We start from the raw sequence: 22,570 nt of genomic DNA, 5'->3' as shown, positions 1-22,570 counted from the left end.
AAAGTAATGTCCTATAGACATACATAGAGAAAATAGGCCTAAGGGCCTCCCCTTAGTAGCCTTTCTTTGTCCTTATGTAAAAAGGACCAAACTCTCACAGTCAGCCAATCAGCTCCGACCTCCCTCTAGAACCTTCCTGGGAGGAGCCTCAGTCCCTCATATTTTCGTACGCACCCAGCTAGGTTGGCGTAATATTGTTAGAGAGGGATGTGAGTCCTTCCAGGGGAGGCGGGAGGGTTGCATGTGAATCTATGAAAGACACCAATACTGGATAACTGCTGTTACAGGTAAGTAACGCATTTCTTATCCAGTATTTGGGGTGTCTTTCATAGATTCACATGCCTGAATCAGAGTAGCTAGCAATCAGATATGCACATGTGTGATGTAAAGTCGCTTCTGCAGACATGTTAGACAATGCATATATTATCATATAACATGGGGACAGCATAATTGGAACATCACAAGAGCAAAGAATGTGCATACCTGGATGGCGGGATGTAGGAAGGCTCACCTCACTGAAAGAGATGGCGAAGCACCGCCTGGCCCACTGCCGCATCCTTCTGAAGTTCGATATCCAGGCAGTAGTGTCTGGAGAAAGTGTGCAGTGACTTCCAGGTCGCCGCTCTGCATATGTCCAAGATTGGCACCCCAGCGAACAGTGCTGCTGACGTGGACATCGCTCTGGTGGAATGAGCAGTAACATGATCAGTCAAAGGCCGTCCGGCCTTGTCGTGGCAGAATGCAATCGCCGAGGAGATCCATCTCGAGATGCTTTGCTTCGTAAGAGGCAGGCCCATTCTTGGTCTGCTGTATGCCACGAACAGTTGTGAAGACTTCCTGAGAGCCTTAGTTTTATCCAGGTAGAACTTTAGGCATCTCCTGAGATCCAAAGAATGCAGTGCTCTTTCTGCTGCTGTGGAAGGGTTCGCAAAGAAGGACCTAAGGACAATTGGTTCATTGAGATGAAAGTCCGAAGGCACATTTGGTATGAATTTAGGGTTCGGTCTCAGCACCACCCTGTCCTGTCTGAACTGCATATATGGTTCCTGAATGGACAAAGCTTGTAGCTCGCTAACTCTCCTGGCCGATGTTAAAGCGAGCAAGAGCGCCGTTTTCCAGGAGATGTATTTGATAGATGCTCTATGAATGGGTTCAAACGGATGTCTCATGAGTTGGTTGAGTACCAGATTCTGTTGCCATGTCGGAGGGACTTTCCGAGGCCTCGGAAAGGATCTGTAGAGCCCTTTCAGGAATTGCTTGACCAGCCTACTTGACCACAGAGAAGGTCCTGTGAAAGTTCTGGTGAACCTAGAGATAGCTGCCAGGTGAACCTTAATGGATGCATGTGCCAGTCCTGACTGTGCCAAATGTAGGAGGTATGGTAAAATCTGTTCAGGGGTGACCGCGAGTGGTCGCAGGCCCTGGTCTGAACACCAAATGCAGAACCTTTTCCACTTGAGAGAGTAGGTTTTGTTTGTACTGTCCGCTCTCGCTTTTGCCAGGACATCTCTGCAGTCCTGTGGGATATTTAGGTCACAGAACTCTCTGTGCTCAGGAGCCAGGCCGATAACTTGAGCGATTGGAGGTTCGGGTGCTGTACCTGTCCGTTGGACATCGTTATGAGGTTCGGGTGCTGCCTCAGACGAATCGGTGATCTGATGGAGAGTCGAAGCAGATCCGAGAACCAGTGTTGCCTCGGCCAGAACGGGGCAATCAGGATCAGGGTACAGGGCTCCGCCTTCATCTTCCTGAGGAGCCTCGGGATCATCGGAAACGGAGGAAAAGCGTACGCAAACACGCTGAACCAACCGATGGAAAAAGCATTTCCCAGTGACCCTTGTTGGGGATGCCAGCTTGCGTAGTTTGGGCATTTGGCGTTCTCCCTGGTGGCAAACAGGTCGATTCGTGGGACTCCCCATTGAGAGAAGATGTGAGCCAGAGCGTTGTCGCTCAGTTCCCACTCGTGGGAGAGGGATCTTTGTCTGCTCAGGGCGTCCGCGATGGTATTGTCTTTTCCGGGTACATAGTCCGCTTTGAGCGGGATTCCGTGTAGCACCAGCTAGTTCCAGATTTTCTGCGATTCGCGTGATAGAGAGAGCGAACGTGTTCCCCCCTGTTTGTTGAGATAGTGCATCGTCGTGGTGTTGTCTGTTTTGACGAGCACTGGGGAGTTCTGGATGCGTGGTAGGAAGGCCTGTAGAGCAAGATATACAGCCCTCAGTTCCAAAAGGTTTATATGGAGCAGCTTTTCTTGAGCGTCCCACTTGCCGCTGATCCGAAGGTCCTGGAGAACAGCGCCCCATCCTTCCAGGGAGGCGTCCGTGGTGATCACCAGAGGTGTCGCGGGAAGGAGAAACGGCAATCCTATGGTTAGATTCTTGCGACGCCTCCACCATTCTAGACCCCTGGATATTTTTGGTGTTATCCGTACAATGTCTTCAAAAGAGCCAGTACTTTGAGTCCATTGGCTCGTGAGAGCTTCCTGCAACGGGCGCATCCTGAGTCTGCAGTGAGGGAAGAGGAGTATACAGGAAGACATCATTCCCAGGAGGGATGTGTAAGTCCGGACTTTGAGGTGTGTCTTTGTTGCCACAGCCGTGGCCAGAGACAATATCTTGTCCGTCCTTTCCTTCGAGGGGAAGGCTCTTGCGCACTCCGTGTCCAAGGTAGCCCTGAGGAAGGTGATTTTTGTCGTAGGGATGATGCAGGACTTTTTGAGATTGAGGGTCAATCCCAGCCTCTGAAAAAGATTGGTGCAGGCGCTGGAGGATTCGGCCGCGCCTTCGGGTGAGGGTGCTTTCACCAGCCAGTCGTCTAGGTAGGGGAATACTTGCTGACGCAGAAAAGCCGCCACCGGAGCAAGGCACTTTGTGAAAATCTGCGGCGCGGATTTGAGGCCGAACGGCAGGACTTTGAACTGATAATGTCGGCCTGCAACCTCGAACCTCAGGAATTTTCTGTGACGCTTGAGGATGGGGATGTGGTAGTAGGCATCCTGGAGATCCAAGGATGTCATGAAATCTCCTTTTTCCAGAGTGCCCAGGATTTCTTGGATCGTCACCCTCCTGAACGATTGGCTCCGCAGGAAAGCGTTGAGCGCTCGGAGGTCTAGAATGGGCCTCCACTTGTTCTCCTTCTGTCGTACAAGAAAGAAGTGGGAATAAAACCCCTTCCCCTTTAAGGATGCTGGAACTCGTTCGATTGCTCCTTTCTGTAGCATGACAGAAAGTTCCTGGAGAAGCAGTCGTAGGTGTTTGTGCGCCCGCCTTTGGGGAGGTGTATTGGGAGGGATGTTGGTGAATTCGAGAGAATGGCCGAATCGTATCATCTGGATAACCCAGCGGTCCGTGGTGATGTGTTGCCAATTGGTGAGGAAATGGGTCAATTTTCCTCCAATTTGAAAGGATGGAGAGGGTGGTAGGACTGGCTGGAGTAATCGGTCACTGGCGGCCGCCAGTGCCCCTCTTGGGATTTTTGCCTCTGAAGTTAGATCTTCCGTATGAAGATTGACGACCTTGTTGTTGCTTGTGCTGGTATTGATTTTTGTTATTGTAGGAATACGAGGACCTGTTCTGATAGGAACCCCGATAAGAGGACTGACCTCTGGATCGGTTGCCTCGAAAGGATTGGTTTCGGGACTGCAAAGTGCCCAGTGCCCTGGCAGTATCGGTGTCCTTCTTTATGGTCTGCAGTGCCTCGTCTATCTTGTCCCCGAAAAGATGCTGGCCGTCGAAGGGCATGTCCAGCACCTTCGATTGCACCTCCTGGCGGAACGACGTCGCTTTTAGCCACCCTTGACGGCGCAGAACAGCAGCTCCAGTAAGCTGACGGAAGCCAGTCATGGCTGCATCAATAGCACAGTCAATTATTTCCGCAGCTGAAGTTTGACCTTCCACCAGTAGAGCCTTGACTTCACCCTGGACTGCGTCAGGCAGTTCCTTTACGTAAGGGGCTATGTCCTCCCAGAGTTGGCGATTGTAACGACCCAACAAAGCAATGGAGTTGGCCACCTTGATGGTCATGGCCGATGTTGTTGTGAATCTTTTTCCGATCGTGTCAAGCTTCCTGCCTTCTTTGTCTGGAGGAGCGGACAGCGGGGAGGAAGGGTTGCGGGAGTTCTTCTGGGCCGCCTGCGTAACCACCGAATCAGGTTTGGGGTGTCCATTGAGGCAAGCCGCCGCTGTAAGTGGGGCTTTGTATTTCTTGTCCAGGCGTGGAACAACCGCGGGTACAGAAGCGGGTGTCAGCATCAATTTCTTGCCTTGCTCCCACAAGAACTCTATTATTGGAATAGATTTAGTCGACTTTTGCGTCTGCTCTTTGAAATCGTGCAAGAAGCATTCCGTTTCAGTTGATTCCACGACCATATGGAATCTCTTCGCCGCCCTTTCCACAAGTTTGTGGAAGCCGCCAATGTCCACAGGCGGTGAGTCCGCTTGGCGTGGTTGTGGTGAAGCTGGGGAGGACGCCACATACTCATCCTCCTCATCCTGGTCCGAGTGGACCTCCTGGACCTCTCCTTCTTCCAATTCCTCCTCATCCTCATCTTCGTCTGAGGAGTCCACCACCTGAGGTTGGACCTTGTCACGGTGGGTTTGAGGGAGAGGTTGAGACTGTTTTGGAGCGGACGCTGGTGTATGTACCATAGGTGTCTGATTCCCACTGTCCGCCTCCGGGAAGCGTTGCTTGTAATCTTGTACAAGGAACCGCAGGTCATTGACAAGAGTCGCCGGTAGGCATATCATGGGGGTGACCTCCGTGCGGACACTAGTGTGGACGGAGTGTTCCTGATAAGTGAACTCCTCCTGCTCCTCATCAGTACTTTGGCATTTGACATTAAGGTCCGAGATAGAAGTAGCGGGACCCAGGTGGTCATCCTCTTCAGATTCTTCACTTTGGAAGATTTCCTGAGGTGGCTGCATTTCCACTTTGCTCGGAGACGTTGTTTCCGGGGTAATTTGCAGTTTGGTAGGCTTGCTAGTAGCATTTAATCCTGTCGTCGTCGAGGGTGTCGTCGACGGTGGTAGCGTGAGGGCCGACACTTCCACAAGTCTGGATTTTTTCCATGGCTCAGACAGTGCCATCTTCGACGACGAGTCTTCCGTCGACGGTGTCCTCGTCGACGGTGGGGTGGTCGACGGTACCTTGGTCGTCGACGACGATTTCGACGTCGATGTTGTCGTCGTCGGTGCACTCGTCGACGGCGAGCCCATCGTCGACGTCTTCATCGACGGGGTCTTCGTAGTCGGCGTGTTCGTCGTCGACTCCCTCGTCGACGTCTTCGTCGTCGACGGTGGGTTCTTTAGCAACGTCTTCAACGACGATGGGCTCGTCAACGATGCCGTCGTCGTCGTCGGTGTAGTCCTCGTCGTCGACAAGGTCTTCGTCGTCAACGACGATTTCAGTAGTATAACAGAGGAAACAGGTCTACCTGATGACGAGGATGTAGTCGTCGTCGTCGACGCTGAAGGCGACGACGCTGATGTCGTCGACACAGTGGTTGTGACTGAGGTAGTCCTCTGGGCATGTCTGGTAGATGACGGAGCAGGCTTTTTAAAGGTTTGATCGTCCCGAACAGACACTGAAGATGTCGTAGATCTTGCCTCTGAAGACTTCTTGTGTGCCTTCTTAGGAGGAGTGTCTGAGGGGCCAGGGGAAGTTACCCTAGGCCTCTTTTTAGAGACTTCTGAGGACTTGGAAGGACTGCCCTCAGATGATTCCAGATTGTCTCTGTCCTTAAGCCTGTCGAGCCAGATGAGAAGGCGACCTTCCCTGTCCCTCACGGTCTTTTTAGGGAAAGACCTACATATTCTGCATTTGTCCGAGACGTGGTCCGGGTAAAGGCAATATAAGCACAGGTCATGCTTATCATCCACATGGATCCTTTTCTTCCCACATGAAGAGCAGGCCCTGAAAAGGGCTTTCTTCTGTGATTCAGACATGGAAGAAAGCAGTGGAAAGAAAACACTTACTGCAAAAACAGTGTAGTGAAGTAATCCTTGAAGAGTTGAGATTGAAGAATCACTTTCAAAGAAAGTTAGATGATTTTGAAGGAATCCTGAGGAGAGCTCAGGCTGGAGACTCCCTAGCACAACGTGCGGTAGAAAATCTGAGGGACTGAGGCTCCTCCCAGGAAGGTTCTAGAGGGAGGTCGGAGCTGATTGGCTGACTGTGAGAGTTTGGTCCTTTTTACATAAGGACAAAGAAAGGCTACTAAGGGGAGGCCCTTAGGCCTATTTTCTCTATGTATGTCTATAGGACATTACTTTTTTATGTACCGGAGGCTCCCGTCTCGACGACGGGGAATGATTCAGGCATGTGAATCTATAAAAGACACCCCAAATACTGGATAATCTTTTACTGCTGGAAGCTGAAAAAAAGAAGTCTGTGAAGGTGATCGCCTATAAGCTGTTATAGCGGCTAAATGCACCTTAATGGAGTTAAACTTCAAACCTGCTTTAGTCAGGTACTACAAGTATGGAAGAACTGCTTCTTCCTGACTCCTCACCGGATTGTGACCATTCTGCATGCACCACATATAGAACCTCTTCCACTTGCATGCATACGAATGTCTTGTGGAAGGACGTTGTGCTTCTTTCAGAATGGACATGCAGTCCTGTGGCAGCCCTAGATGGCCGTACTGAATGACCTCAGGAGCCATGCTGCCAAGTTCAGTGACAGAAGGTTGGGATGGTGAATCCTCCCGTTCATCTTCGATAACAGGTCCGGCCTGCATAGAAGCCTCTTGTGAGGAGACACTGACAGGTGAAGTAGGTCCTTGTACCACCATTGCCTCGGCCAGTCGGGGGCAATCAGGATCATTGTTATGCACGAGTGGTTCAGCTTGCTCACCACCTTCGGGATCAGCGGAAGGGGTGGAAAGGCGTACACAAATTGCCCTGACCAGTCGATTAAAAGAGCATTCCCTCTTGTTCCTGGTCGATAGAACCTGGAGGCGAAGCTTGGGCATTTGCTGTTTACGTCGTCCGCGAAGAGATCTATGGAAGGACGACCCCATGACTGGAAAATGTCTTCTAGCACTTCGTCGTTGAGAACCCAGTCTTCTTTGTTTTTGAAGTGCCGACTTAGTGCGTCCGCCCTCACGTTCTGCTCTCCTGGGAGGTGGACTGCTTGAACAGACAACTTGCGAGCCAGAAGCCAATGCCAGATGCGCTGAGCTTCCAGAGACAGAGTCCTTGAGCGGGTTCCTCCCTGCTTGTTCAAATAGTACATCGTGGTGGTGTTGTCCGTCTGTACTAGAACCATTTCCTCCTGAAGCGAGGGAAGGAACGCTTTGAGAGCGAGGTGGACCGCTCTCAATTCCAGCAAGTTGATGTGATAAGTGCTTTCTTTGGAAGACCACAGACCCTGCACTTGTAGAGGACCCATGTGTGCCCCCCAGCCTTGCAACGATGCGTCTGTGATGATCATTTGAGTAGGAGGAGGTTGATGGAAGAGAACTCCCACCTGCATGTTCTGTCTCTTCGTCCACCACTGGAGGGAAGATTGAGCTACCTCCGACAAAGTGATCTGGTCGTCCCATCGATCTGAGTGCTGGTCCCATTTGTCCTCCAGATCCTGCTGAAGAGGACGCATCCGAAGTCTGGCGTTCGGTACTAGGAAGATGCAGGAAGCCTTCGACCCCAAGAGTGAGGCTATCTCCCGCACTTTCTGAGACCTGTGGCGAAGAATTTGCTGGCACTTGAGCGCTATCGAAAACTGTCTCTCCTCCGAAGGAAACACTTTTCCTATTTTGGAGTCTAGCAGAGCTCCTAGGAAGTGGATCTTCTGAGTGGGTTGAGAGATAGACTTGCTGTAGTTGACATGCAGACCTAGACGCTGACAAAGTTCTATGCATATCTGGAATTGATTCCTTACATTGCCTGGAGTTGGACCTTTCAACAGCCAATCGTCTAAGTATGGGTATACGAAGACTCCCCTGCGGCGTAGAGCTGCCGCCACCACTGCGACACACTTCGTGAACACCCTGGGAGCCGATTTCAACCCACCCGGAATCGAAGGAATCTCCTGTGATCTGGTCGTATTGGTATATGAAAATACGCATCTTGAAGGTCCATCGAACACATCCAATCCCCCTTCCTGAGATGTGGATATATTTGGTGAAGCGCCAACATGCGAAACTTTTCTTTTCGTACATGCAGATTGAGTGTTCTCAAGTCCAGAATGGGCCTGTATTCCTCCTTTTGGCCCTTTTTTCTGACCAGAAAATACCTCGAGTACACTCCTTTCCCCCTTTGGGCCACCGGAACTCTCTCGATGGCTTCTTTTTCGAGGAGTGTCGCTACTTCTTTCTTTAACCTTTGTAGCTGGTGGCTTGACGTTGACATCGGAGGAACGGGTGGAGGTAGACGATGGAAACTAAGACAGTACCCATTCTGCAGCGTAGACAACACCCATTGATCTTTTTTTATGGCCTGCCACTCTGTCCTGTGATGCGCACTGCTTCCCCCCACTGGAGTGGGTAACGGCGCTGGGGGAAGTGAAGCCTCATTGCTTCTGCTGAGATTTATTGAAGTTGTTGCCTTGGCGCTGATTTCCATTTCCTTTGGAATTGCCCTTGCCTTTGTATTGTGACTTTTGTTGGCCTTGCTGGTTCTGGCCTTTCTGCCAGTGAGGGGTTTGAACCCTCTGCTTCGAAGAGCCCTTGTTGTTCGAACGGAACTTCTTCCGGAATTCCTTTTTCTTTTCAAGCCCTACGGCTTTGAGGGTGTCTAACTCGGTCTTCATCCGTTGCATCTCCTCATCAGCACTCGCTCCAAAAAGAGACGTGCCCGAAAAAAGAAGGTTTAGGATTCTGGGTTGAGCCTCTGGTTTCAATGCTGTGAGGCGTAACTATGAGGATCTCCTCGCTGTGATTCCATGCACATAGCCATGCGCAGCCAGCGTTGCCCCATCTGCTGCCGCTCCTATAATCTGATTGGAGACTTGACCGCCCTCCATCGGAACCTCCTCAAAGTCCTTTCTATCTTCCTGAGGAAGTTTTGCAGAAAACCTCTGAAGTGAGTCCCACAGAGCTCTATCATACCTGCCGAGCAGCGCTTCCGCATTGGAGACTTTGAGGAAAGAAGCTGAGGTGTTACAAACTCTTCTCCCCCATGAGTCTTGCACCTTGCTGTCCTTATCCGGCGGTACCGTGGATGAGGAAGCTACCGCATTGGATTTTCTAGCCGCCGCAATGATTACTGAATCTGGCGGGGGATCAGATTTGAGGAATAGAGGATCCTCATCCGGAGGATGATATTTCTTGAGAATCCTCGCTGGAACGGACTTCACCGTTGCCGGAGTGAGGAAGACTTCATTCACTGGTTCCATTATACCCGGGACCAACGGCAACAAAGGTTTGGGTGCCGTTCTGTGTTGTAGGGTTTCAAATATGACCGGCGTCTTGATCTGAGGAGCTGTCATAGGAACTCCCAACTTCAGGGCTCCCCTGCCTAAGATGTCCTGGAACGAGAAAATATCTTCAGTTGGAGATATCCTCGAGCGTGGACTGCTTGTCAGGGTCGGAGAGTACTCCCTGTGAGATCGGGTCCTCGGAGAACTTGAAGAGCTACGGGTCCTCCTGGACCTAGATCTTCTACTTGAGCGCGCTCTAGAACGAGATCGCTCTTTGTGACGAGATTGTCTCTTACTTGAGTGCCTAGAACAAGACCGTTCCTTGCGGGGGGGAGCCTGGTATCGATACCTTCTTAGCCGATCTGCTGTCTCCTTGTCTTTGGCCCAGTGGTGAAGAGGCCTATTCCACCTTGGGGAAAGACGAATAGTAGGAGATTTGTGGATGGTATCCTTCACTGGTGAACGTGACCGTGGAGGCTGATCCGTTTGATCCTGTTGCGACCTTGCAGGGGATTTGGACCTCTCCCTATCCGAATCGCTGTTTTGTCCATCCGAGTATCTGCCACTCCGAGATGATGAGGAAGATGAGGACAGGCTCACTAGAGATCTAGAGGAAGACCTCGACCGAGATCTCTCTTCTGCAACCCTCCTTCTCTTGGCAGGAGGATCCTGTACTGGAGATTGTTCCACCTCTGCAGCGGATGCTGAACCTGGAGAACCCAGCTGAGGTCCTAGGACGTGAGCATGGCCCAATGATTCACTCTCTTTCTCCTGAATCACCTGCTTCAAAGGTGATCTCTCCTGTGACCTTGCAGGAGAAATGTTCTCTGGCTGCGAAACGCTCCGTTCCCTAGATCTTCGCTGATCCATCGACGGTGGCTGTATCGACGCCGAGCGCCGAGCAGGTAGACGCTCTCTCGACGTCGACCGTGATTTCTCCAACGTCAACCTCGGATGGCGATGACTGTCCTTCGGCGTGGAGCATCTCGCCGTTGAAGGTTGTCTGCTCGACGTCGACAGAGGCTGTTTCGACGCCGATCGCCGGTGTTTTGTCGGCGACTGGGCGTGCCTCAAGTCCGAATGCCGCTTCGACGTCGAACGGTCTTGATCGGGCGTCGACGTGGGCTGCTTCGACGTCGACCGATGATGTGTCGACAGAGGCTCCCTCGACGCCGAACGACCATGACTAGTCGTCGACAGAGGATGTCTCGACGTCGAACGCCGATGGCCAGGCGTCGGCGGAGAATGCCTCGACGTCACAGCATGACGATGCTGCTTCGACGTCAGGTGGCTCGCCGTCGAGCTCTTCCGCTTCGACGGTGACCTATCCCTCGACGCTGTCTGCAGCGGAGGTACCTTAGATGTAGACGCTGAAGACATCTTCTTCGTCGCCGTCGACTGCTTCTCCAACGCCGATCCCGACGTCGAATGTGAACCAGTCGGGGCTTCTTTCGACGTCGACCGCGCCTTCCGACTTTTCTGCTTCTTGGGGGATCTTCCTCTCTCAGAAAGCCCATAAACTCGAATTCTCTCACGTTCTTTCAGAGTTCTGGATGTTAAAACCTGGCAGTGTTCACAGGTTTTAGAGGAATGAGATTCTGGTAGGCACAGGATACACACTGAATGAGTGTCAGTCTTGGCCATCTTCCTTCCACATGAAGGGCATTTGTCAAAGAGGGAAGGCATTTTTGACAGAAAAATTACCTTTTTTAAGCCTAAAAAAGGTTTCAGTAACACCCTATGTCTAAAAGACGTCGAGTGAAAGCAAGAAATAGTTGATAACAATAATATTTTTGACAAAAAGCCAAAAACAAAGGGAGCTGTTTCACCAGGGTCCTGACTGAGGGAGCCGGAAAGAACAACTGACCTAACTGTCACCCCTGAGGCATGATGGGAAGCCTGGGGTCATGGCTGCCTTAAAGGCACGGTGCCAGTTTTTGTTGAAAATGGTTTCATTTTCTATGCTATTGTTTTTTACAATGCAGCCTGAGGGCTAACAATGTCTATTTACAAGCAATTTTCAGGATTTATGAGTGATTTACTCATTAAAACACAAAGTTCAAAGGTTATTTGACCTAATGTGTTTTCTTTCCTTTTGTTTCCTAAATAATTGCAGTGCATGTATATGTGTTTACATTGTTTTAGCCTCAGTTATGGGGCTGCATTGGTGTGAGAAAAATAATATATGTACATACATATATGTGGAGCGAGATATATGTGTTTTTTACATATATATTTTTATATTGTTTCCGGGGTCCCGCACATGGGCGGGAATATTCAGTGCTTATGACTATTGATGAGGATCCCCTGGAAGAGAAATTAGCTATGCAAGTAGGTGTGTTGCACCACCTGGCTAGTCACACCTTTAAGGTAAGCTTCCGGATGTGCTCCACAAAAGAAGGGGACCATCATCTTGTTTTTGGCAGAATTAGGAACTCTGGTACAGGGTTATGCCCACTCCCCACAGGAAGTGGTCATATGGGGTGTGTAATGACTCCAGGTGTAAGTAGCCCTTTAGCTACTACCCTTCACTCCTCCTAACACCCCTACATTTAGTATTTAGGTGGCTCCCCCGGACACCAGGAACTCCGATTTGTCTGCCTGAAAGAAGAAGGAGGACAAAGAAGAGTTGAAGACGCAACTGTGGACTTAGGTACCAAACCCTGTCTGCATGCTCTTGTCCTGACAATTCCAAAGACATGACTCGTCCTGCAGCTGTGCATCCTCACACAGACTTGGAGGGTTGGCAGCACTTCGGTAACCAGTGAGCATCTTCCTTGAAGTGGAGGAGCCACTTCCCTACAGCCTGCAGGGACTAACCGCAAAGTCTTTCAACGATCTGCTGACCACCAGGTCCACCGACTCCGCAGCGGCCCAGGAGAAGGTTCCTAAAGCTCCCATAGGTCATCCCCGTCTCTCCAGCGAGTTTCGAAATGCTAGACCCTTCAGGAGCCCTCCAGCACCAAAAGCAGGATTACTGGAGCCCTTGCACCCTCCAATGCTTCTTCAGTGTCCAGCCAGGACACCAACAGCGTTAAGACAGTCCTACCAGCACAGGACGTCAGCATCCAAGAGGCCGTCATCGAGAGTGGCCTGGTTTTCCAGGTCGACCTAAAAAGTCAGATCCTCCAACATAAGTTACCCGCTAGACAAAACATCTCTGCAAACAAGCCCTGCAGACTGAGTCCGAGCCTACTGACGGTGCACCCTTGCTCCAGAGACCCTCAGGAGCCAAGTCCCCCTTGGGGTTCTGCTGGACTGGTTCCCCAGTCTTCACCTGCAGCCTTTTTCTTGTTACAGGTTTCCGCATGGACTTCAGCAGTAGCGTTCGAGGCTACCCTTGTGACCAGCACCTCTGCATCTGGACACAACAGGGCGGTAAACCAAAACTGCTGGTAGTTCTGAGGACATTGGCCCATACTTAGTTTCAGTCCAGAAGAACAACCATGCATCTTGATTGCAAGTATATCTATGCAGTGTTTGTTTCTCCCATAGGATAACATTTACGGGTTCCAGGCTCGTGCTCAAAATCTGACAACTGTATTTTCTGTGTTTCTGAAAATCACTATCTTGAAAAGTACTTAGCTGATCCAGAAGATCTTGATGTTTAAATTAAAATGAAAATCTGCTACTTTTCTAAATTGGTCTCGGATTTTCTTATGGAGGCGCACCATTTATTCTGTGTGCACAACAAATGTCTAACTCTTCCCTTTGATAAGCCTAAACTGCTCGACCACACTGCAACAATTGGAGCATTTGGGATCTTTAAAGAAAGTCCATGTAAAATAATAGACAGCGCTCGAAAATTCCACTCAACCGCTCGCATAGTCGAGCTAAATTTAACAAGGTCGAGCTGTTTTTAGGTCCTACTCGCCCTTTCTTGTGAGTAGGAAAACAAACCAACTTTTGTCCTCTGTGTGTGAATACGGAACAAATGTGACAAGATAACAAGATTTAAAGGCATTTTTATTGCTCACAATGTTAATGAGCAATAAAAATGCCTTTAAATCTTGTTATCTTGCCACATTTGCTCCGCTTTTAGAGACGTGGGTCAAGTAGGTTGCAGTTAGGTCGAGGACATTTTTTAAGGTACTAGTCCTTCAGGACTAGTACCATTTTTTGGAATTTTCGAGCCCTGATAGGGGTTGTCTGGACAATTTGCATAGTGTATCCCTTAGGTGCACTACATAAAAAGTCAGCTTCCTACAGCATTTCAGCATCTAACTGTACTCGCCAGTGGGGTCACCAGCCTTTCTACAGTGAAAACGACAATGCATGGTTGTTAAGATATGAAAATTTAGAAAGCACATGTTCAACTTTTGAATATAATGCATCCTACCTTTAGGGCATAGAAGGCCTGCCTTAGGGGTGGCTTATAAACATTAAAAAGGAAAGTTTGTGTTTGTCCATTAATTTAAATGGCCATGTCATGTTAGCGGTTTAAAATTGCTCTGCCAGCAAGCAATGGTGGGCTCGAGCCATGCTTTGCTTTGCCACACTTGTGGTGGCACAATAAGTGCTGCAGGCCACCAGGGACACTTTAACTTATAGAATCTGAGTACCCCTGGGACCATATTCTAGGGCCTTATTTAGTTAACTGATGTCAATTGTGGGTGAGCTAATTAGACATTTACCTTTTAACAGTTCAGAGAACTGGAACAAAGGCCTGTTCGGCAGGACTCTGTGCACGTTCAGAGTCGAAAAATCAGCATCAGTTAAAAAACTTGGTGGTGATCAAGCAAAAAGAAGCATCATTTTCTTGCAGTCAGCTAGCCACAGAGAATTTGCATCAAGCGACTGTCCAATTACCTCAATGGAACATGTATTCCAGTCTGAAGAGAATGCATAGACAATGACTGATCAAGGCGATAGACTAGCTACAAATGCTCCCCAGGCACATATTGATGATTCATAAAAGCAAATAACAGTCTTGTGGGACCAACACTGACCTTCTTGATGACATCATTGAGGAAGATGATCTCAGTGAGCTTCATTGTCAAGTCATCTTCATTTGTACCTGACTTAAGGTCACTCACAACCGAGGGCCGGATGCACAGTGGTGGCACCAAGATCCGTGTGAGAATCAGGTCTGAGGGCTTCCCAGCTTCTGGGTTCATAAGCAGTAGCGGGATATCTTCAGCTGGAATTCTTCGGAAGATGTTTAACACGACTAATGGGTTCAGGTTTTCCTAAAGTATTCATTGGAAAAAAAAAGTTAAAAAAAAATGTGATTTCTATATTACAAAAGAAATACATGAGAATAAAGACCACATACACAAAAGACAACAAGAAGTTGCTCACCAAGATTGCTAGGTGAAACAAACACTGTTTCAGGATAATGCTGCTGGTTCATAGCATTGATGTCCAGAGACAGACAGCAACTTTGCTTCATAATGCATGGTTTGTTTTAAACATCGACCAACTATCAGCTCCTCAGCTAAGAACATTTGCCAATTATAACAATGGTTACACTTGGAGATGCAAAATTGAAAATGTAAAAAAATTACTTAAAAGTCTATAAAATCGGGAATTGCATAAATAGAGGATGAGCAGCATAAGCATCCAATTATTACCCAGATGCTTCGGGGATCACTCTAATAAAAAAAGACTACAATTGACACACCCAAAACTCACCTGTGCCCTTCCAAGCAGTGACTCAACCTCCTTGTTGTGCTCTATGGCAGTTTCAAAAGACTGCAGGAAATGCGACACCACAGCATCTACAACCTTCTTATTGGTCTTGTACCTCTCATGGGTGATCTTCAACAAACCACACTTCTTAACAGACCCTGCAAACCAAGAGACTCATTAGGAATTAATAACAATGGGCATGGACTCGTGTTAGGCACTGAAGATGCTTCTTCCGGACACACCCTACTACCGTGAGCAGTTTTATTGATATGCAATAACAAGGACAATAACGGAATTCAAGAGAGAGCCATTATAAAGACGAGCAATGGAAAATCTTTGAAAACACAAATGCAACTGTAGGTCAGGTAAGTGTCCGATCATTTATGTGTGACAGTCTATCCATCAAGGAACATTCAAGTTTTAGTACTGATCCAACTTGCTGGCTGAATTAACAAAGCCATAGGCTGTATCCATGCGAGTGTAGGATGTGATCTCACCTGACTCTAAACCAGAAGTCATTTTGCATTTTAATCTGTGCAGGATAACCAAGATCGTTAGGCATCTAGAGATTCTCAGCTCCCTCTCCCCAAAGATAAGTTTTAAAAATGACATTACAATTCTGATCGAATATGCATGACCTCATTTTCCCTCCAGCACATCTGAGTTTCTTGCCTTCAGTTGGGCACTAGGAGAGCAAATGATTTTGTGAACGCCAGGAAGGCAAATTTACTGTTGTAACTTTAGCCATAAAATATTTGAGTAAGTTCAACTTTCCCCAAAATAGTCCAGGAAAACGTGTTTATTATCAGGAAACAAAACAAAAATTAACTAGGGGACAAGTCATAACATAACTCCGTGTTAGGTATTATATAGGACATATTGAAGACTAACTGTAGACATTTGCAAACATAAAAGATGTTAGAAAATATATGGATTAGGTGAATCCCTGCTTCACAAGGAACAACAGATTACAACATTTTCTTCAGTGGGTTAGGTACATAAGTTGGCGTCAGGGTCTTTTGGCCATTAGTCTTCTAGGCATTATAATTTAACATGTCCAAGTAAGACGAACGCCCGTGATTTCTTTCCTCAGGACAGTGGGCACAGGTAGCCCATTCCAAACTCCTCCCTAAACTCTTCTAGGAAGTGTTTTAAATGGCAACCGGGTGTTTGCAAATGTATTCAATCTGTTGTTGATAAGTGTTAGCCTTAGCTTTCAACTGCGGTCCAGTCAGTTGTCCACAATTGGGTTAATGGTGGGGATATGAGGCTTTTAGGCATGTACAATAGTAATCCTAGCCACCAATAGAACAGGAGTCAACAGATTTCCCTTTGGGGTCATTAACAGGTATTAATTAGGCTTCCCTGCGTCTCCTGAGAGCAGAACCAATACACTGAGCAGTAACTAAATGATTGCTCGGATGTATGACAGCACTCATTTCCAGACGGACTGTATGTGCAGGGCGACCACATCTTAAAGTAGGAGTCCCTCGCGCTCTGGGCCTGCCTGCATAATTTGAAATACCAAACATTACTTTTAATCTAACTGGGGTAAAATACCATTGAGTGAGTGCTTTATGGGCAATAGCTTTGTACTGTATACAAATAGATGACTTTGCCGCCCTTGTCCAGATGTGTGCCAGTTTCATCTGATATCACAACGTTTGTCTATCTCCCACTCTGATGTCTAACTATGCGGAGTAGTGTGAGGTGATATTGTCCAGAATTGAGCATAGTCCGAAAATGCCTTTCTTCTGAATACACTATGCCGAAAACTTTTCAAACAGTGTTTTCTCACGATGCACCCCTTCTTTTATTCTAGTTGAATTATGCCAAAGTAATTGCTGATTCAGTCACAATTCATCTGCTTGTGAGTGGTCAAATGGCTAGACATGCATCTCTTTGCCTAGCATCTTTCCACTAGAGAGTAGATTGCCAATTAGAGTGGGTCCCATGCTTTTGAGTTCGTAAACCCTGGGTCTTCGGTTCTTGCCCAAAAGTCTGGGTTATTCGTGATTGGTGAGAAGAAAGTAGTTTTGTCTTGATTTCTGGTTAACTAATTCCAGTAGTCAAAAAAGAGTCATAAAAGCTTTTCTTTCAGGGACCTGGCCTTGGGTTATAGTCACAGTATATATAGTAGGGAGATTATTGAACATTATGTAGTTCGGAGTACTCTCTGGGTTGTATCATTCCAGATGAATATCAATAGCCTGAGAGCAATGTAGATGTAGTAGTGCTGATGTAGGGAATCATACATACGTAGAGTCTGTGCCACATACAACAGCCGGGGCAGGAAGTTAATCTCAACACTCATTATTCTTCCTAATCGTGAGAGCTCACTATTCCACCACTTATAAAGATCTTTTTATAGTGTATCCAGCGACAGAGGAACATTTCACGTGTATAGTTTTAACAGAATTTGAAAGGTTAGCATCCAAATAGGTTATTGGACCTGGAGTCCAGACCCTGGTTCTTAAGGGTACTTTTACAGCAATGTGAGGGTCAGATATTTACAAGCCCTCTGATTTGGTGTAATTTATTTGAAAGGTGGAGACTACATTGAATTTACTTAAATCCACTATTAAAGCTGAAAAACAATTCTGGTTCTGTCAAAAACAACATCACACCAACTGCAAATAAGGCAAATTTTATGAGAATCCCTGCCAACCTTAGTGCCATCGTGTCTGGATTGCAACTTATTCTGTAAATGAATGGCTCAACTACAAGGGGAGTACAAGTGGAGAGATTGCGTAACTGCCTACTCCTCCTTGATAGGGAGACTAACCATGACAGCTTGTCTTTATTTTGATTTAAGCTGAGGGGGACTTTTAGTTGATTTAAATATGCAAGGTCATGTTTACAGCCCTAGCCAGAAAAGGTCTAAACTTAATGATAAATCACAAATATCAAACATCTTCGACAAGTTTACTGAGAGAAGGGTTAATCGTTTCCCCTCTTGTTCTGCTAACGATAAGGCTGACTGGCCGGCTTGCATTATCATTTGTTTGATGATCTTTTACAAATCCGGATTCAAATTTCGAGACTAGACATTGCCATGTTGTTTCAATGCAATACTATTATGGATGTAAAAATATTTGGATCAAACTTTACAGGGCTTTCGGGAAAAAGGAGGGACTATCTATTGGGTGCTTGTTAGCTTTGAGTAATGGAGTAACAGTAGATGCCAGCATAGATTTGTTAACTGTGTGGGAGGGTAGACATGAATTAAAAACTTTTGACAGTGGTACAACTAGCAACTCCATGTATGAATTGTAAAATGGCACCTGAAGTCACCAGGAAAGGGGGCCTTGTTATTTGGTAAGCCACTTATAGCACTGCCCACTTCTTCAGGTAAATGTTGACTCCGATAGTCATCTTGTGGATCAAGGTTTTGTGCCAGACATAAGCAGAATAGGGGTGAAATTGCTCCAAAATATCTTATGTTTCAGTATTTAATTTACCTTCCCTGTCTATTATTTTATATATGAGTTCTAGCTTATGTCTGCCTCCGTTTGTTAAGATTCCATTTGCTTTGCTTCCTTTTCGCAATAATTGATTGATATATAGCATTTATGTCACAGCATCCTCAATATATCTATATATCTATATATATATATAGAATACAGGCTCTTCCTCAGATCTCACAGCGCTACGAACTCAGCGCGCGCCAGCAAACGACGGAGACGGACCACTGGAATCAGCAAAAGGTAGTTTATTTACAGCAACACCACAGAGAACAGCTACGCGTTTCAGGCTACACGCCCTTGTTCACGCTGTAACATTGCCACAAAAGACATGCTATTTTATATTTGCTCAATTGTTTTAACACCCACTTCTAGAGTCATCACAAATCATGTGATTTGGAATAAAAAGTGAAGAAATACTTTAGCTTGTAGTTTGAGCAACAAGAAATTTGGTATCAATGTAGCTATAACATATAACAGGATAAATCCCAATATAGCAACATATGAAACAATATTGACAAAGCATTATGACATGCATTATTAAAATAGATGTCAAAAGCAACATCTAACTAGTATTACATATGTAAATTAGGTTTGATAAATAATAACTGTATAAATACAATTGTATAGCTGTACCTTAAGACTCTAAAACTAGGAGGGTCTTATATACATATCTTACATGTCAGGAATTAGTCAACAGTTATAATCTACATGTGCAAAAATACAAGCAAGCAGTAATAAAGTCCAAAAAAGTGCAATGAGATTGTGCAGATATATGTTCAAAGTAAGCAGCAAAGAAAGTGCAGTACTAATGAGATCAGGAGACAACATCATATTTGTATTAATATTAGGAGCTTATCAAATCCCTGAGGTATAATCGCTATAAAATATATAATATCTATGATTCTCATACATCTCTTAAAAACAATTAGTATCAAAAAGTGTCTAAAAAAGTATCAAACGGTATCAAAAAGTTAAAACCCACAACCTAAAAATATCTGTAAATATATATATAATAAATATATTTACACACCAAAAATTTGATAAACACCAAAGATATCATTTCAGTATTCAAAGATATATATATATATAAAAATTTATATTCATACTTTATAAAAGTACAATACTGCGAATATATACATCAAGGAATAACACAGTCATCACAATAAATGTTAGAATAAATAGAGAAATACAGAAATACACAAGTTAATTGCAAACAGACAGAATAGTCACCTAATGATAGAACTGGCCATAAAACTCATCAAGATCCTCTAACCCACTCAACCTTCAATAGGGAACCTAACTGACAGGGAGTATATATCATGGGGTACAGAGGACAATAGGTACAGTATATCCAGACTTTACAAAAAGTGATGTAATTCATCTAAATTATTTAGTCTATTAGGCCAACGGCTATCAAATTCAAGTATCATTCTAGTTTCAAGTTGTCTTAATAGAGTTTCTCGATCACCTCCTCTTTTTAATGGCAGTATTGCCCCCACTACGAAGTATTTTATACAAGACAGGTCATTGTTGTGCACTCTCCTGAAGTGGCGGGCAACCGGATAAGCCGGATCATTATGTAAAATTGCCCGAAGATGTTGTAATATCCTGACATGCACCTGAAGTTTGGTACTGCCTATGTACTTTAGGCCACAGGTGCATGTCAGGACATAAACGGCATGATCCGTTTTGCAATTGTAATTGCCATTAATGAGTCTAGGGACAGCACAAAAAGTGGTGGAATAATGAGTGGTGTTGATGCCGAATTTACAGGCACGACAACTAGAACACTTGAAGAAGCCATTGGAAGGTTGGAGCCAAGGGATTTTGGCTTAGAGTTCTGGAGCAGATGTGTCTAAAATGGTACCCATACTCTTAGCTCGTCTGAATGTGATGGAGGGGGTATTGGGCAGCCTGTGATTTAATACAGGGTCACTTAGAATAATAGGCCAATTTTTTTTCATTATAGCTTTTAACTTTCTGTCTTCACTGCTATAGGTGGTTATCATCCGCGGACTATCTTCTCTAAGCTCAGAGGATCCCTCCAAAATTGGTATATTTGTTGGGTCAGGGAACTGACTTTCTCTGGTTCTAGATTTTGCTTTGTCAATAGCCTGATTGAGAGTAGTCTCAGAATAACCTCAAGCTCTGAGTCGTGTCAACATATCCTTGAGACAAGACTCAAAATCATCAGGCGAGCTACAAATCCTCTTGAGTCTTAAAATCTCCCCACACGGAATACTGCAATAGTGTGTTTGGGATGCATGCTAGACGCATGGAGTGTAGCATTCCCTGCAGTAGTTTTCCTATGTAGGGTCGTATTGATCTTGCAGTTAGAGATCTAGATTTCCACGTCAAGAAATTTTATCTTTTGTTTATCAATATGAGCAGTGAATCTCAGATTGAGGGAATTATCATTCATATGTCTGACAAACGATAGAGCATCCTCAGTCCCTTTCCATGCTATAAAGATATCGTCTATATATCTTAAGTAGCATATGACATTGTTGTGCATCCATTGGTGGAGATCAACGGCAAGGACCTGCTCCTCCCACCAGCCTACGTGCAAGCACGCATAGCTGGGGGAGAAACAGGCCCCCATCGCCACTCCTCTCAATTGTTTGTAAATCTGTTTACCAAACAAAAAGTAATTATTGTTGAGGCACCACTCTATCAGCCACATAACTACCTTGTTGTGCTCATATAGAGCAATGGGACGTTTGGCCAGGAAATGATTGACAGCAGAGAGGCCCCGAGTATGGTCAATGGTAGTATGTAGCGATTCTACATCTAAAGAGATCAACCACATATCTTGATCCCAGTCGATGTCTTGAATCTTTATCAAAAAATCACTAGTGTCTTGCACATAGCTGGGTTAGTTCTTTACTATATATTCCAGGGATAATCCAGCATGGCGCAGGTTTACTCCAAACTGCAAGTACGGACACAAACCCAGGTTCAGTGCAAAAAGGTGATTTATTTGGCTTCGGTTCTCCCAGTCATCACGACGCGTTTCGCGCTTCACAGAGCGCTTGATCACATGATACAGTTGATCACCGGACATAGGTTTAAATACATTTATCACATGACATATAAGCCTACAAATGGTATAGAAGAGTTATAGCGTTGAAAACGGTTTACACATTTTAACCAGTTTGGTATAATTTACGTTTTAGTTTCAACAATTTATTTGATGCTGAAAGGATCTTTGTAGTTTATTGTGTGAAATATAAAACCTTGTCTAAATTTAATAGTGATAGTGATATAAAAAGAAAAAAAGTATATGTTTATAATAAAGTCAAAATTTAAGAAAAATTGTGAAAAACTTGAAGTGCAAAGCGACTACTGATGTTCAAAGTATTATGGAACGTGCGTTCTTTACAGAAATTAATTGCACAGATTTTAAATGGAAACGATATGGAGCCCATATGCTGTTGATGTCCATATACTGTGTTGGCAGAAGAGAGTAAAGTGCTGTGATCAGGTGAGACATTACACCTCAGCATGGGGGTTTGTACCATTAGTAAAATGGGTTTTGCAAAATTGGGAAATAATATCGGTAAAATACCTTATTGCCCCATTGCAACATTCAAATTACTATTACCGCCACAAATGTATATGATAGGGAATTGTGCAAATAGCGCATGTTTATGGAGAGAAGATCATATATACTATACAGATAAATTAACAATCAATACATGGTAGTTAATAAATATACACCAGCATAGGATTCATAAATACGTCTATAAAAACCTTAAAAGGGTTACTAAATGGCTAAAACGATGAATTCATATAGTGTGTTTAAAACCATCATATATAAGTTGATTGTTAAAAACATAAAATAGTTAAGACATAATCTGTATAAATATTCATCTAAAACCCATAAAACATGCTTAAATGATTTACAAATCCCATACATTCCTGTGTAACTTGAAGAAACCGGCCAAAAGATTCTCAGTATTAAAGGCAAGTATAAAGGGCCTCCGTGATATTAAGGCCTGAGGGATGCTTTGTGTTAAGTTCTATTATGTATTTTGTTTCGAGGCGGCGTAGTTTGTCCTCCCTATTGCCACCCCGTCGACTTGCCTGCACACAATCAATAACATAGTACCTGA

At 45.6% G+C, this 22,570-nt stretch overlaps 1 protein-coding gene across 3 annotated transcripts in view; it reads right to left on the bottom strand.

Annotated features, from left to right (window-relative positions):
• POLR3A (RNA polymerase III subunit A) overlaps positions 1-22,570 on the bottom strand; it is a 319,330-nt gene that overhangs the window by 167,835 nt on the left and 128,925 nt on the right. For all 3 annotated transcript variants that reach the window (XM_086922444.1, XM_086922446.1, XM_086922445.1), the window contains exons 5-6: positions 14,992-15,146; positions 14,307-14,546 (exon numbers count right to left, since the gene is read on the bottom strand). In XM_086922444.1, the coding sequence (XP_086778570.1) occupies positions 14,307-14,546; positions 14,992-15,146 (395 nt within the window). The remainder of the gene's footprint in view (positions 1-14,306; positions 14,547-14,991; positions 15,147-22,570) is intronic.

The sequence above is a fragment of the Lissotriton vulgaris genome, chromosome 5 (assembly GCF_964263255.1).
Source record: "Lissotriton vulgaris chromosome 5, aLisVul1.2, whole genome shotgun sequence".
In the NCBI taxonomy this organism is placed as follows: Eukaryota; Metazoa; Chordata; class Amphibia; order Caudata; family Salamandridae; genus Lissotriton; species Lissotriton vulgaris.
The sequence above is the reverse complement of the archived record's forward strand: the minus strand, read 5'-3'. Positions and strand labels throughout refer to the sequence as shown.